The 12,168-nt window shown below is 37.6% G+C and overlaps 1 protein-coding gene across 3 annotated transcripts in view; it reads right to left on the bottom strand.

Annotated features, from left to right (window-relative positions):
* Positions 1–12,168, bottom strand: part of KCTD5 (potassium channel tetramerization domain containing 5) — a 30,448-nt gene that overhangs the window by 12,960 nt on the left and 5,320 nt on the right. For 2 of the 3 annotated variants that reach the window (XM_085237329.1, XM_085237328.1), the window contains exons 2-5: positions 10,746–10,854; positions 9,590–9,681; positions 8,436–8,531; positions 807–932 (exon numbers count right to left, since the gene is read on the bottom strand). In XM_085237329.1, coding sequence (XP_085093455.1) covers positions 807–932; positions 8,436–8,531; positions 9,590–9,681; positions 10,746–10,854 — 423 coding nt within the window. Of the gene's footprint in view, positions 1–806; positions 933–5,278; positions 5,396–8,435; positions 8,532–9,589; positions 9,682–10,745; positions 10,855–12,168 lie in introns of all 3 variants that reach the window. The other variant, XM_085237327.1, reaches the window with a different exon arrangement.

Below are 12,168 nucleotides of genomic sequence, written 5' to 3'. Positions count from 1 at the left end.
TATTTACTTCAAAGATGATTCTTGAAAAAGCAATCAGTGATGTTTTACCATCTCCCATTTAAAAATACATGAAAAGCTTTTAAGCCAGGTACAGAAGTACTTATCTATAGTTGCTTCCTCTTGCAAAGCAATTGCACCATGATAAAAACATCTAATATGCACAGAATAACGTGTCCATACATAACTCATTGCCTTCTTACTGCTCAGTTGCCTCTTTACATTTTTCCTTTGTATAAACTCTGAAAGACAACGGATGAAAATGCCTGGATATTGTGCCCACTGCAATCTTTTTATAAAACTGGTTATAGAAAGGAAGGAGAACTGGAGGGAAACATGTAAATAATAAGCTATCAAGCATGTTCATTTTTTAATGTATTGCACTATTTCTCAGAGATGCCATATTAAAATTCCCATTCTTGGTATTAAGATTTCTTCAGTTGAACTCAAGCAAGAAGAACATTTTTCAACTGAGACACTGAAAGAACAAGGAATTATTCAAATGCATAAGAAAATAAAATGCAGATTCTCAACTGTAAACAGTAAACATCTGTCAGTACTCAATAAACAGGACAGGCATCAAGAACAGTACAGATATTCCATTCACAGAAGCTATCTGGTGTAACAGATACTGCTGACTGTGCCATTTACACTCTCCTGCACAATGAACAGGGAAACACTACTTCCTTGAAGGAGGGGAAAAAAAAGGCAAGTAAAGAACTGTCCAGAAGAAAGGTATGCCTTGCATTACTTAGCAAAGCCTATGCTGTGCTGACACCACCTCTTTTCTCCAATATATAGTAACTTACCTTTGCTTTTTCACTGGGTTCACTGGTTGTGCCATAGGGAGTGTTATGCAATTCCTTTGAGACAACACACAGAAATTCAGCCTGATCTTCATTGCCATAGTTATAGGAAGAACCAATACTGACCAGCTGAAAGATGAAAGAAAGAAAAAATCACTTGCATTTCAATGTAAAACAAATCCCACAACTTCGCACTCCTCACTCTTCACACTGATGGCTGTGCCTGAAGCATAAGTCTCCATTTCAATGCAAATACATTTTGATGTTGACAAATACACTGACACTCTGATGGTAAGGTAAACATAGTTTTTCTTTTTAAACATTTACAGAATTAATGGCTTACAATTATGATTTTATTGTCAAACAAAAGGCTACAGAGTTAGGCCAGAGGAAAAGCAGCCCGTTCCCTGTTCCTGCTATTTAATGGAAACATTCCCATCCTCCAAAGTTAATTTTTACAAATTTGTATGTTGTGTCTTAACGCAGCACAATTTAGCACATGAATGGCTGCATGCAGGAAGCACTTTAGCCAGGAAGGATAACTACCACTTCGCTAAGGATAACAGCACTTCTACTAAAACATCTTCTGAGTGACAGCATTAAAATTTGGATTGGAAAACAGCAAGATATAGCATGTTGGGATGCTACGATTAACATCTGAAATACATGTGTACTGCTGCAAGGAAGTGATTCTAAGAAGGACTCTAGGTGGAAGCAGTGTATAATGAAATGATTTATAAGCTTCTACAAGTTTTGATATTAAATGATAAATTACAATTTACTGAGAACGAAGGATATGCTAAACATCAATATTACCTCATATACAACATATTTATCAAATGGCATAAGTTTCATACACCTTACCTTACACACAGTACACCTGCCTAATACTAGAAGCTTTACACAGCCTGCCTTTCCCAGCCAGAATCAATTCTGATGAAGCTGGTTCATTTTTAAAAAAAGATTTGTTTCAAAGCCATGACAAGGTAATGTATGGTGCTATAATTACTGACACAGATCAAGCACCTAAAAATCAAACTGTTTCAGAAACACTGTACCTAAATGCCATTACCAAAACTATACTGCATCTAACTGCCAAACCACCACAGACATGTAATAATGCTGCCCTATCCCTCAGACTCTATTATATCATTAAATCATCCTGGTAATAGCTCCACAAAAAGGCTTGACTTTTTTTTTAGATGAACAACATTTGAAAAACTGTGGTTATTTGTCTAAAAACAAATGTATCTCCATCAGTCTGGCAGAGCACCAGAGAGAGTAAGACTTCTTGAAGTAGGGAAGATGAAACCAAGGTGAAACCTTGGTCCAGAATCTGTGCTTAAGGCATGACTCCCCTAACAAAAGTGAAAGGCAGACCATGGTTAAAAGCAGCTTCCATCTCAGGAGAAATTTTGAGGAGAGAGAGGAGATAGATATTCAGATGTTCCAGCACTCTGGTAAGGTAGCCAAGAAAGAGCATCCACAGATTGACAAAGCCATAGTCCACAAGAGCATCAGACTGCATCTCTGCAGAATGCAACAACTTGCCAGGCCTAGGCAATAACAAAGTTTTTGGACCCTGATGGTATTACAGCATGCCTAATATCAGGTGTACGTCCCTCTCTACCTGGCTTGGCTTCTACTCCTGCTGTGTTCCGCTAAGAGCTACAGCAAGGCTGTTTTCAAGGCCTCTCTTTTAAAGGAGGGGAAAGGAAGGACAACTGAAAGCCATTCTCCTTCCCATTTCAAGCAGAACTGCAGGCAAGTTGAACTGCCACGTAGTCAGAGTATGCACAAGACTCAGAAACACGTTGGTATTTGATAGTCTCATAGCAGTTTGGCCATCAGTGTTGTGAAAAATCTGAACAGTACAGAACTGGCAGTCAAAATTCAGTACTCTCAAACTAAACTTACTTTACCTACACTGTTTAGGTGTTATCACCAGAAGTCCTTCCTCTCCTTCTCTCTCCTGACTCCTGACAAAATACATTTGGTCAGTAATGAACACAGGCTGACCAAAAAATAGTGCGATCAAGACACTTTTTCACTAAAGCATTTAATGAAGTTAGAAACTCCAGGCCTCTTTACAAGCACCAATACACCCTCACTAGAATCCAAGGGCACCATTTACCTGGAGAGATTGAGTCACACTTTTCTGTCTGCACCAGATTATATTTTTGCGAGATGGAATCATAAAATCCCTAATGTTGCCTAGTTGCCCCAAATGGACTAAGAAAGTACACTGAAAAGCTGGAAAGATAACTCAGACCTTCTTCATAAATACGACTTGTTGACCCTTGTTCTTATCAGCAACAAAAATCATGTACAGATCTTCAGGAAAAAAAAAAGCTGTTGAGTTGGCTCTAAGCCTGCAGAAGTGGTATAGAGTTTGGTCTATGCTTTATGTATCAGTTAAGAACTATGTAATACAAATAGGACAACTACCTCAATTATTCTTGAATCTTAAACACTATGTTCAACTCACTTGCAGATCAGAAGACATTCAAAAAGCTGGGTATATGTTTAAATAAAGCCATAAATAATTAGCTTGTTATGAAGAGAAATGAATAATATTTAAGTATATGATTTCATTAGCATGTAGTCAATTTTTCTTTAAGCAAAATGGCAAGAACTTGATATCAGATAAGCTATGACAACAGCTGAAATATCAGAAGAAAAAATTACTACTTTACTCATTGACACACAACAGTAATAAACGATCTCTCTGACAGACATGATAAAAGATGCAAACATCACCCAAATCCTCAATCCTGACTCAACTAGCCTGACAGTTCCTCAGTTGATAGCTACTTAAATTCCCACTAATGCTTCATAACTCAAATTAGATGACCTTTTACACATAAGTCTCTTTAGGAGATGTGGCAGACTGACTGCTCATTAGCTAGTTGGACAATATTGAAGCTGTTCACTGCAATAGGTATAGATGATATTTTGCCATTAAATAGCCAGTGCATTTCAAGACAAAGTTTGTTTTGCAGTATTAAAGACAAGTGCTTCAAAACTCCAGTGTGCTATACTCCTACAAACAGTTCTTTATGTCTTCAACTAATACTTGTTTTTTTTTTCCTTTGAGCTCTCCACGACATGTACGTATGAATAATGCCATGGTGCCTACATTCTACGCATCTTTAGCAATACATCATATTTCCTACTCAGTTCTGGAAAGTCTGCAAATCTAGTGCATTAATTCCACATTCCAAAAGTTACCTGTGCAACTCTAAGAAATAGATATTGCTCAGTACCTTAGAAGTAGATTCCTGAATACACCCAGGCAGCAGTCCAGGTTTGAAATCAAGAATTGCAAGGCCAAGTGACCACGTAATAGGCAAGATTCTGCTCATAACTCACTTCACTGCCATACTATCTTATGATGTTATACTAATCTTTTAGACTGACTAACATATATATATATATATCAAGGAACAGAAAAAGTACTCCAAATATTTCACTGATGAAAAATTCTGCAGAACACCAGGTCCTCAGATCAATTCACATAAGACTCTGAAACAAGGTGTAGCTATGTAGAGAGCTGGGATCTGCCTCCAGTGCTACTGGCTAGCAAAACAAATCCCTCCCAAACTCCGGAACACTGGGAAGTAGCACAGTGATTAAAAAAGCAGTGACTTGAGAATAAGGGGATTGGGAAGGATGAGACAGCCTAAAAAGTAAATGAGACACTGTCACTATTCATTAGGTTCTCAAAAAGCTTTCCCAAGGGGAAAAAAAAGGAAGAAAAAAAAGAAAAAAACCGAACCAAAAAGATCCCAAGATATTCCTTCTTCCCAACACAAGCTTTAAAACAAACTGCTGGTTTTGTTTGTCTCTCCATGTTAATTATTTCTGAAAAAACATGTTATTTATTGTTCCAGTTTGAATATATTTTATCCACCTAATAACCAGTCACATTTGGAGTTACCACAAGTAAGAGGACTTGGAACTCAAAAGGTAACTCATTATTATGCAGATGAAATATAGTTGGCTTGGAAGAATGATTAACACAGAAAAGTATGCCCCTGTCTGAAATCAGCAAATTCAAAGCTGTTATTTACAAGGCTCCCGATACTCGAATTGCACAACTTTTACCTAACAAGTACAGGTCAAAAGCAGTTAACTTTGGAGGAAGATTTGAGGGAAAAAAATTACCTATTGAGAAGATAAGAATTCTTCTTAAGAAAAACCTTCATTTAACTCAAGTCTGAATAAACATTTGTTTGTTTAAAACAAAACAAACAAACAAACAAAACCCCCAAAAACAAACAAACAAAAAAACCCAATATGAACATTGATAATGTGCAATGAAAGACTGTGAACATAAATAAAAGCCAGTCACAAACACATACGAACTGCTATGTGTTGTACACCCAGGAATAGAGTGGAATTATTTGAAAGCAGCAGAAACGCAAGGAGGCCAAGCATATCAGTGTGAGGGCAAAAGGAACAGCGTGACACACCTCACTGCAGCATTTCTGGAAGCATCTCTCTTCCCCTTTCACTTCCCGTGACACTATCAGCAGATACTCTGACTGCTGGGCCCGGCCACAGCCATACTGGGAACCTATACTGACAAGCTGAAATAACCAATCAGAGCAAAACACAAAAAGAAACCTTTGTAAAGCTGCAGCACATACCATTATCCAAATCATACAAATAACAGATGAACTCAAATGTGTAGGCAATATTTACTTGTCCCTAGAACAGGCTACAATTTTAGTTTTAACTTACTAAAAAGCAATGGAAGCAGTCGCAAAACCATCTGTAATTTCATGGGAACTTAAAAGAGTTACTGATCAAAAACCAGAAATCTCCTCGTATCATTGTGGTGTAACCAACTGTACCAAAAAACAAAGCAAAGTTTGGTGTACTATGAAAATGAGAGCATTATTTTCCTGCCATTCATTCCAAATGCAGAAAGTAACATGGATGTAATACTGGAAGGTGTTATGTAAAGTGATATATCCAGCCTGGGAATGAAAGGGCTTCATCTTGTTAGGAGCTGTTAAACAAAATACAGCTAAGGAAACATATAAAGTCAACTAGAGGGGGAAAAAAAAAGGGCTGAGCATTTCAAAATGGCTTCAGAAGAGTTGTTTTACAGAACACCAAAGCAAAGAACTGTTGTGTAAAAAATTGTCTTGTTCTCATTAAAGTCAATACTGTGAACTGCCCTGGCAGCTTTCAAATGTCTGAAAATTCACAGGTTTGTAACAACGTCAGCAGAATTTCACAATTCATTACAAAAAATATTTTATCTTAATACATGGCAATTCCTAACCCACTTAATTCAAAGTGAAGAAAAGGGCACTTGAGGAAGATGAGAGCTCTCAATTGAGCGTGAGGAAGTAGCCACTAACTGCCCATTCACACCACTGATGAGAACATTCGTGACCAATAAGTTTATTTTTATCCTCTTATGCTCTGTGAATACCTTTGAAGGCAGCAGATAAATACTGTCTTTTTCATACAGTGAACCTACTGAAGATGGTGTTATGGTGACAGACTCGGATTACATTAAATATTAAAATTTACATGCCTGATATGCTGCTGCTGCCTAGAGCCTTTGTAAGCAGCAGTTTTGTACCACCCAAAGTCTCTCACTATGCAGTAATGCCACAGTGTTCGTTTTCTGATTGCCTGAAGATGTAATGATGGAAGCTAAAAATAATCTACAGAGTAACACATTAAAAATCACCGAAGTGGGGCAGCACAATTATTAGGGGTTGTTTTTGGAATTCAGCTGATATGTAATTGCAGATTTCTAGCACTGCTCATTTATGTTCTTTGGAAAAGTGCATCGGTGCATCCATCAAAAGTTTAACAGTTTCCACTCCTACTTAATTATCACATCCAATTGTATTTTAAGAGGATTTTTCAAAATGTTAAGGGAAAAAATATTCTTTATCAATCTCGACCACTAAAACACGTTACACTGTGTGCAGAACACAAGGACTCTCAACCCTCAGGCATTTTTCCTTTGAAAAAGCTGATGATCCCTGTTCCACCAATGATACCTATGGAGTGTGGCAGGTGCCATCCAAAAGTGTTTCTGAAGGAAGCTGAGCAACGGATATTTATTCAGAAAAAAAACACAGAAATGTTACAGTGTGTTCAAATCCTAATAATATAACTGCTTGGACTATACAAAGTATTGCAATTATGTTCTAAGTGAAAGATGCCCACTAAAAGCTGGTCTACAATAGAACCAAAGGAGAGAATGGCATGGGCTGAAGTAAGGAGAAACTGAATAATAAGGGAACCTACAGCTACTGTGGCTGTCTACTTCAAGCTACGTGCCTGAGAGAGCGCAATGTGGGGGAGAAGCAAAGTAGGAAGAAAGCTGGATGAAACAAGGATGTAACGTTCAAGTAAACCACTAGAATTTTCTCAAAATGTAAATTCTAGAAGAAATTACAATGGTTCTTTCTGCAGCTGCACTGCCAAAACAATAATATTTCAAAATACAAAATTCCCAAAGAACGTAGGATTTTAAGACAGCTAAAAGATATAGCAGCAATTAATCTGTTATAAGAATATCTATTTGTTTAGTGAAAGACAGTTTCCTGTGACAGAGAAGAATGTCTAAAAAACATTATCAATGCACTAGTTAAAAACTAGTCCCATGGATTTAGTAAGAGCTTTTTTCACTGATTTAATACTGAGTTTCTGGCATGCCAAATGGATCTTCCAATACTTGAGCTGGAGAACTGAAGAAGAAGCTTTCTCTGTGCTATTTTAATTTATTTGATAATGGCTTCGTCTGTGATATAAGAGACTCGCACATTTTATAGAATACAAACAAAACGTTCTTTTTTTTTAGGTTTGTGCACTGCAGTCTTAAAATGATTTTTTGTTGTGTTATTCAGGGGAGACTGCATGGGATAAAAAGTTTGTTTATTCCAATCTCTCCTACAGTTGGCACCAGACACTGAAAAACATGGTGGCTGAGCACCTGTGTCTTACACCAGAGTCACTGTTCCAGCACAGTCTAGATAGTCTGGCAGTTTAGGAATGTGAACACTGAAGAGACCATCTACTCAGTTTATTCACAGATATTATCAAAAGTAACAGAAAAACCTTTTCATTTTACATTGTATTCTTCAGTGTACACACAATACTACTTTTATGCAAAGCAAAGAAGGAAAACAAGTAGCTCCCACCTATCCAGCCTCACAGCTGCAGAGATTTAAGTTGTTTATCAGCCCTTTATCTGAAGAACCACTGTTTGGATCTGACAAACATTTATCTCCCAAGCCTATCTCTTCTACCAAGAACTCTTTATATCTGATCTACCATTTCTAGAAACGTTTTAATTTTTTTTCGCTTTATTCACCATCCAAACATCGCTGTGCAGATCCCAAAGAGTTACATTTCAAACATGATGTACATGTTTTTATTGAAAGTCAGATCCATTTCACCGTTGGAGAGAATTTCTATTCTCTGACAAATAAGAATACAAACACAAAACTTCAATTTAACTGGGCATCTTTTTATCAATCCAATTCCTGATAACGAGTGCACTTAAAAAGATGCATATAATTGGCTTTCTACTTCTCTTACACATAACTACATTTTCAGAAAACTCTGTAATTACATCCTATGTATTTTTGTTACCTGTTCAAATTTCCAACCATCAGACATTGTGGAGACCATTTGAGTGAGTTCCTCTTCCTGGCACTGCAGCACCCTGTACACGTGTTTGACTGGCACCTTTAGAAAGAAATATAAGATGCTCAATATAACATGGAATTCACTGTCTTTGTGAATTTTCTCCCTTATCCTTTATATTTAGAAAGCAACAGTTTTGGGTTTGGCTGAACTCTCATCTGTTCAGGATCACCTCGTAGCACATTCGGTCCTTCATGAATGCTTCAGGGACTGACAGTGCTACATACCAGTTGTAATAGACCATAAATAGTTGAGCTTCCTCCACTGTTCCACGTGTAGCAAACCGTATCATTTAAAATCAAGGCAGATATTCTGCTTACAAGGAATGTCTTATGTCTCATGCCCAAAAACACCTCTACTTCCCTGCCAAACTTTCCCCTACAGAACAATGAATAACTGGGACCACATCAGGTGAAACCATGTAGGAAATACTGTGAGATAAACTCAGGCATCCCATTGCCCAGCTTCAATAGAAGTTGGGCAATACTAAGTTTGTAATGTCTCCATGAAGACATCATCAGGGAAGGCCAGAAAAGATTGTTAAAAAACAGTCACAAACTTGAATATTTTCTTTACCCAATCACTTCAAGGTCATATTCACTTTTATGAAGAAACTGATTTGGCAAGACCTTTACAACTACAGAAAACACAAATACAGAAGATAACTTTACTACAGAAGATTAAGTTGAGAGCTAAATAACATCTGTACGTATGCTGTATAAAGATGGAGCTACAGCATTTTTAGACAATCTCACCATAGTTGAAGTATGTACATATATATGAAAAAATTGAGTTTTTCTGAACTATTTCCAAACATATTTTGATAATGAAATTCTACCACTACCAGACATTTTTTGAACAACAGAATGTTTTTTATTTTTTTAACAAAAACCAGAACCCTCTGGCTGTTGTAAACATACTGACAGCTACTGAAGACTTAGTTATTCTTTGGGTACTAATGGCTCCAGTTTGGCCAATGAGGGACAGACACCCAGTATCTTACTGGGAAAATCAACAGTTAAGGGAAAAAAAAAGAAACAGAACTACCCCATACTTGATACAGAACAAATAATGAAAAGCATACTGAAAAATAGCCTCACCTGTGAGATTTTGCTGTCTCTTTCTCTTATTTTGTCCTTTACCAGTTTTATTAGTGATGTGATATTGTAGAATTCAGCCTCTTCCAGTACACCTAGAATGAGAACATTTTTTGAAAACACTGCGCAACCAAATGCTCTAGGTCAAAACCACCAACAAATTCCTAATATCATCTTCTACACAGCTATAGAAAACAATTCATTTTGCCCTAGGATTGGTAAAGGAAGCAACTCTGACTTCCTTCGGGACAATTCAGTTCTCAAAGTTGAGCTCATTCTAAAAAATTGTCCTAAAAACAAAATGAAGAAAACTGATGCCATTTCACATACAGAAGCAAAAAGAGTACAAATACCATTTTACAGGAGTTTAAAGGACCACCATAGCTCAGGTCCTGCCTTGTGCTGGAACAGCAAAGAAAAATACAAATACTCCTATTGAAAAGCTCTATAACTACCAGTGTGCAAAAAATTACTCTACCTGCCACTTGAGATCTTAGCCCTCAAACAACACGTGTAGTACAAACAACTATAGTAGCATATTATCAACTGCAACCACTCACATGTTAAAGTCTTATCTGTTCCCCACACAAACTGTGTGTTTAACACTGTAGAATTCAAGCTATAATTCAAATTATTTCCTGCTAATATGGTTAGATCCCATTTTTCTTCAATCAATTTCTTGAATACCTTATCAACACAGCTTTAGCACTAGAACAGTCATCCTCCACTAAAAGTGATATGAAGGCCAGGAAGGGAGAAGCTGGGGGCAGAAATTACTTTTCACCATGTTCCACCCATCTGAACATCCCCAGACTTCACATGTACTTTGCTTTACGTCTTCTACACTCGTTTGACAGGCGGTATTCATTTGCTTGAAGAAGACTAAAAACTATTTCACGGAGTCATACAGGAAAGATACACAATTATATGATAAGAGGCATCTCCCTTCATAGCTGTGTTTCTGAGGATGGGAGCTGTGACACCAGGAATCACTCAAAATGCTCTATCAACAGCATACTGTAGCTGTACGATGTCAATCAGCTTTGCAACAGATTGAAATGTTGCACTGACATTCATCATCTACTTCTAAGTTATTTTTGTTGACTTTCAAAGCAGTAAAAATAACGACAAAGTGACAAGAGATTTAGTAACATCCTACCTTCCTCAGCTAGGTCCTTGTTAATAACCAGCTTCCCATGTCTGAGATAGTTCAGCACTGGCCCAAAGTAGGTCGGGTCTCTGTCTATTAAATAGGCACCTGTTTCATCCTATATTAGAAACAAAGAAAGAAAGAAACAAGACAGCTAAAAAAGCACAACGATTAGAATGTCCAAGCAGGAATTGCAAGCTAATACTCAGCTTGATGTCTGAACAGCAAGCAGGTACTCAGACATAGCCACACCACTTCAAGCCAGGTTTGTTTCAGACGTTAAATGAAATTCAGCAATGTAGTTGTAATTATATCTAATCAGTTACTCAGCTCAAATTGTGTAACAGAAAACTTCTTTTTGGCTGACCAATCGCCCCCACCCCTTGTTACCAATCATAAAAACATCAGAGCATTGGTGCCATGGGTGAACACTGAAAACTAAGGTTAAAAACAACACAGGAAGTACTATTTTGGTTGGAAGCCTGAAGTCTCAGAACAAAGGCTACATTACAGTGAGGTTCAAATACCAGCTATCTTTTTTCATCACCGTTTTGATCTAAAATCTTTTTTGCCTTAGCTCAGAGGTACAAATACTCACAGGGTACTGAGAACTGCCATGTACCAAGTAAGTGCTATATGTGCATCTTCTAAAAAACAAAAAAAAAGGTATGCTGAAAATGCAGCTCCTGCCACCCTCATGCAGACAAATGCATACAGCAAGCTCCACCTGATGCTCAGCTTAGCAAATTGAACACTGGATTCTGTAGAGTGTTCAGGAACGTTTCCTGCACAGTTGATACCCCTGACAAAGAATCAAAGGAATAAAACTTTTATTTCCTTTATAATTCAGTTTGTGTGAACAGTTGTGAGCGATGCAGTATTGATATACTTCGACAGCCAGGTGTCTAAACTGAAGGAGCTTGGTAACAGCACAGCTTAACAGATATGCCGTCCCTTTCTGTCAACAGATCGCAATATATAATAAATAATAACTACAAATATTAGTCTTTAAGTACCTACATTTTTCCTTCAATATATATATCTGATAAAAGTTGATGAAATCTAAAGGGAGGTGGGAGGCAAATGGATGAGTTCAGGCTCTTCTTGGTGGTGCATAGTGACAGTACAAGAAGCAATGCCCTAAAACGTGAACACAGGAAGTTCATATTAACATGCAGAACTTCTTCATGGTGAAGATGATGGAGCACAGGAACAGGCTGCCCAGAGGGGCTGGCAGCCTCCTTCGATGGAGATATCCACGACCCAGCTGGATGCCTGTCTGTGCAACCTGCTAAGGGGACCTGCCTTAGCACGGCAGGTGGACTTGATGACTTCTTAAGGTCCCTTCCAACCCCTGCAATTCAGTGGTCTCCTACAAATATGTACGGTAGAGTTGAGATTGCACCCCTAAAAACTTTTTACAATTTATTAT

The sequence above is a fragment of the Meleagris gallopavo genome, chromosome 16, assembly GCF_905368555.1.
Source record: "Meleagris gallopavo chromosome 16, MGAL_WU_HG_1.1, whole genome shotgun sequence".
Taxonomy (NCBI): Eukaryota; Metazoa; Chordata; class Aves; order Galliformes; family Phasianidae; genus Meleagris; species Meleagris gallopavo.
The sequence above is the reverse complement of the archived record's forward strand: the minus strand, read 5'-3'. Positions and strand labels throughout refer to the sequence as shown.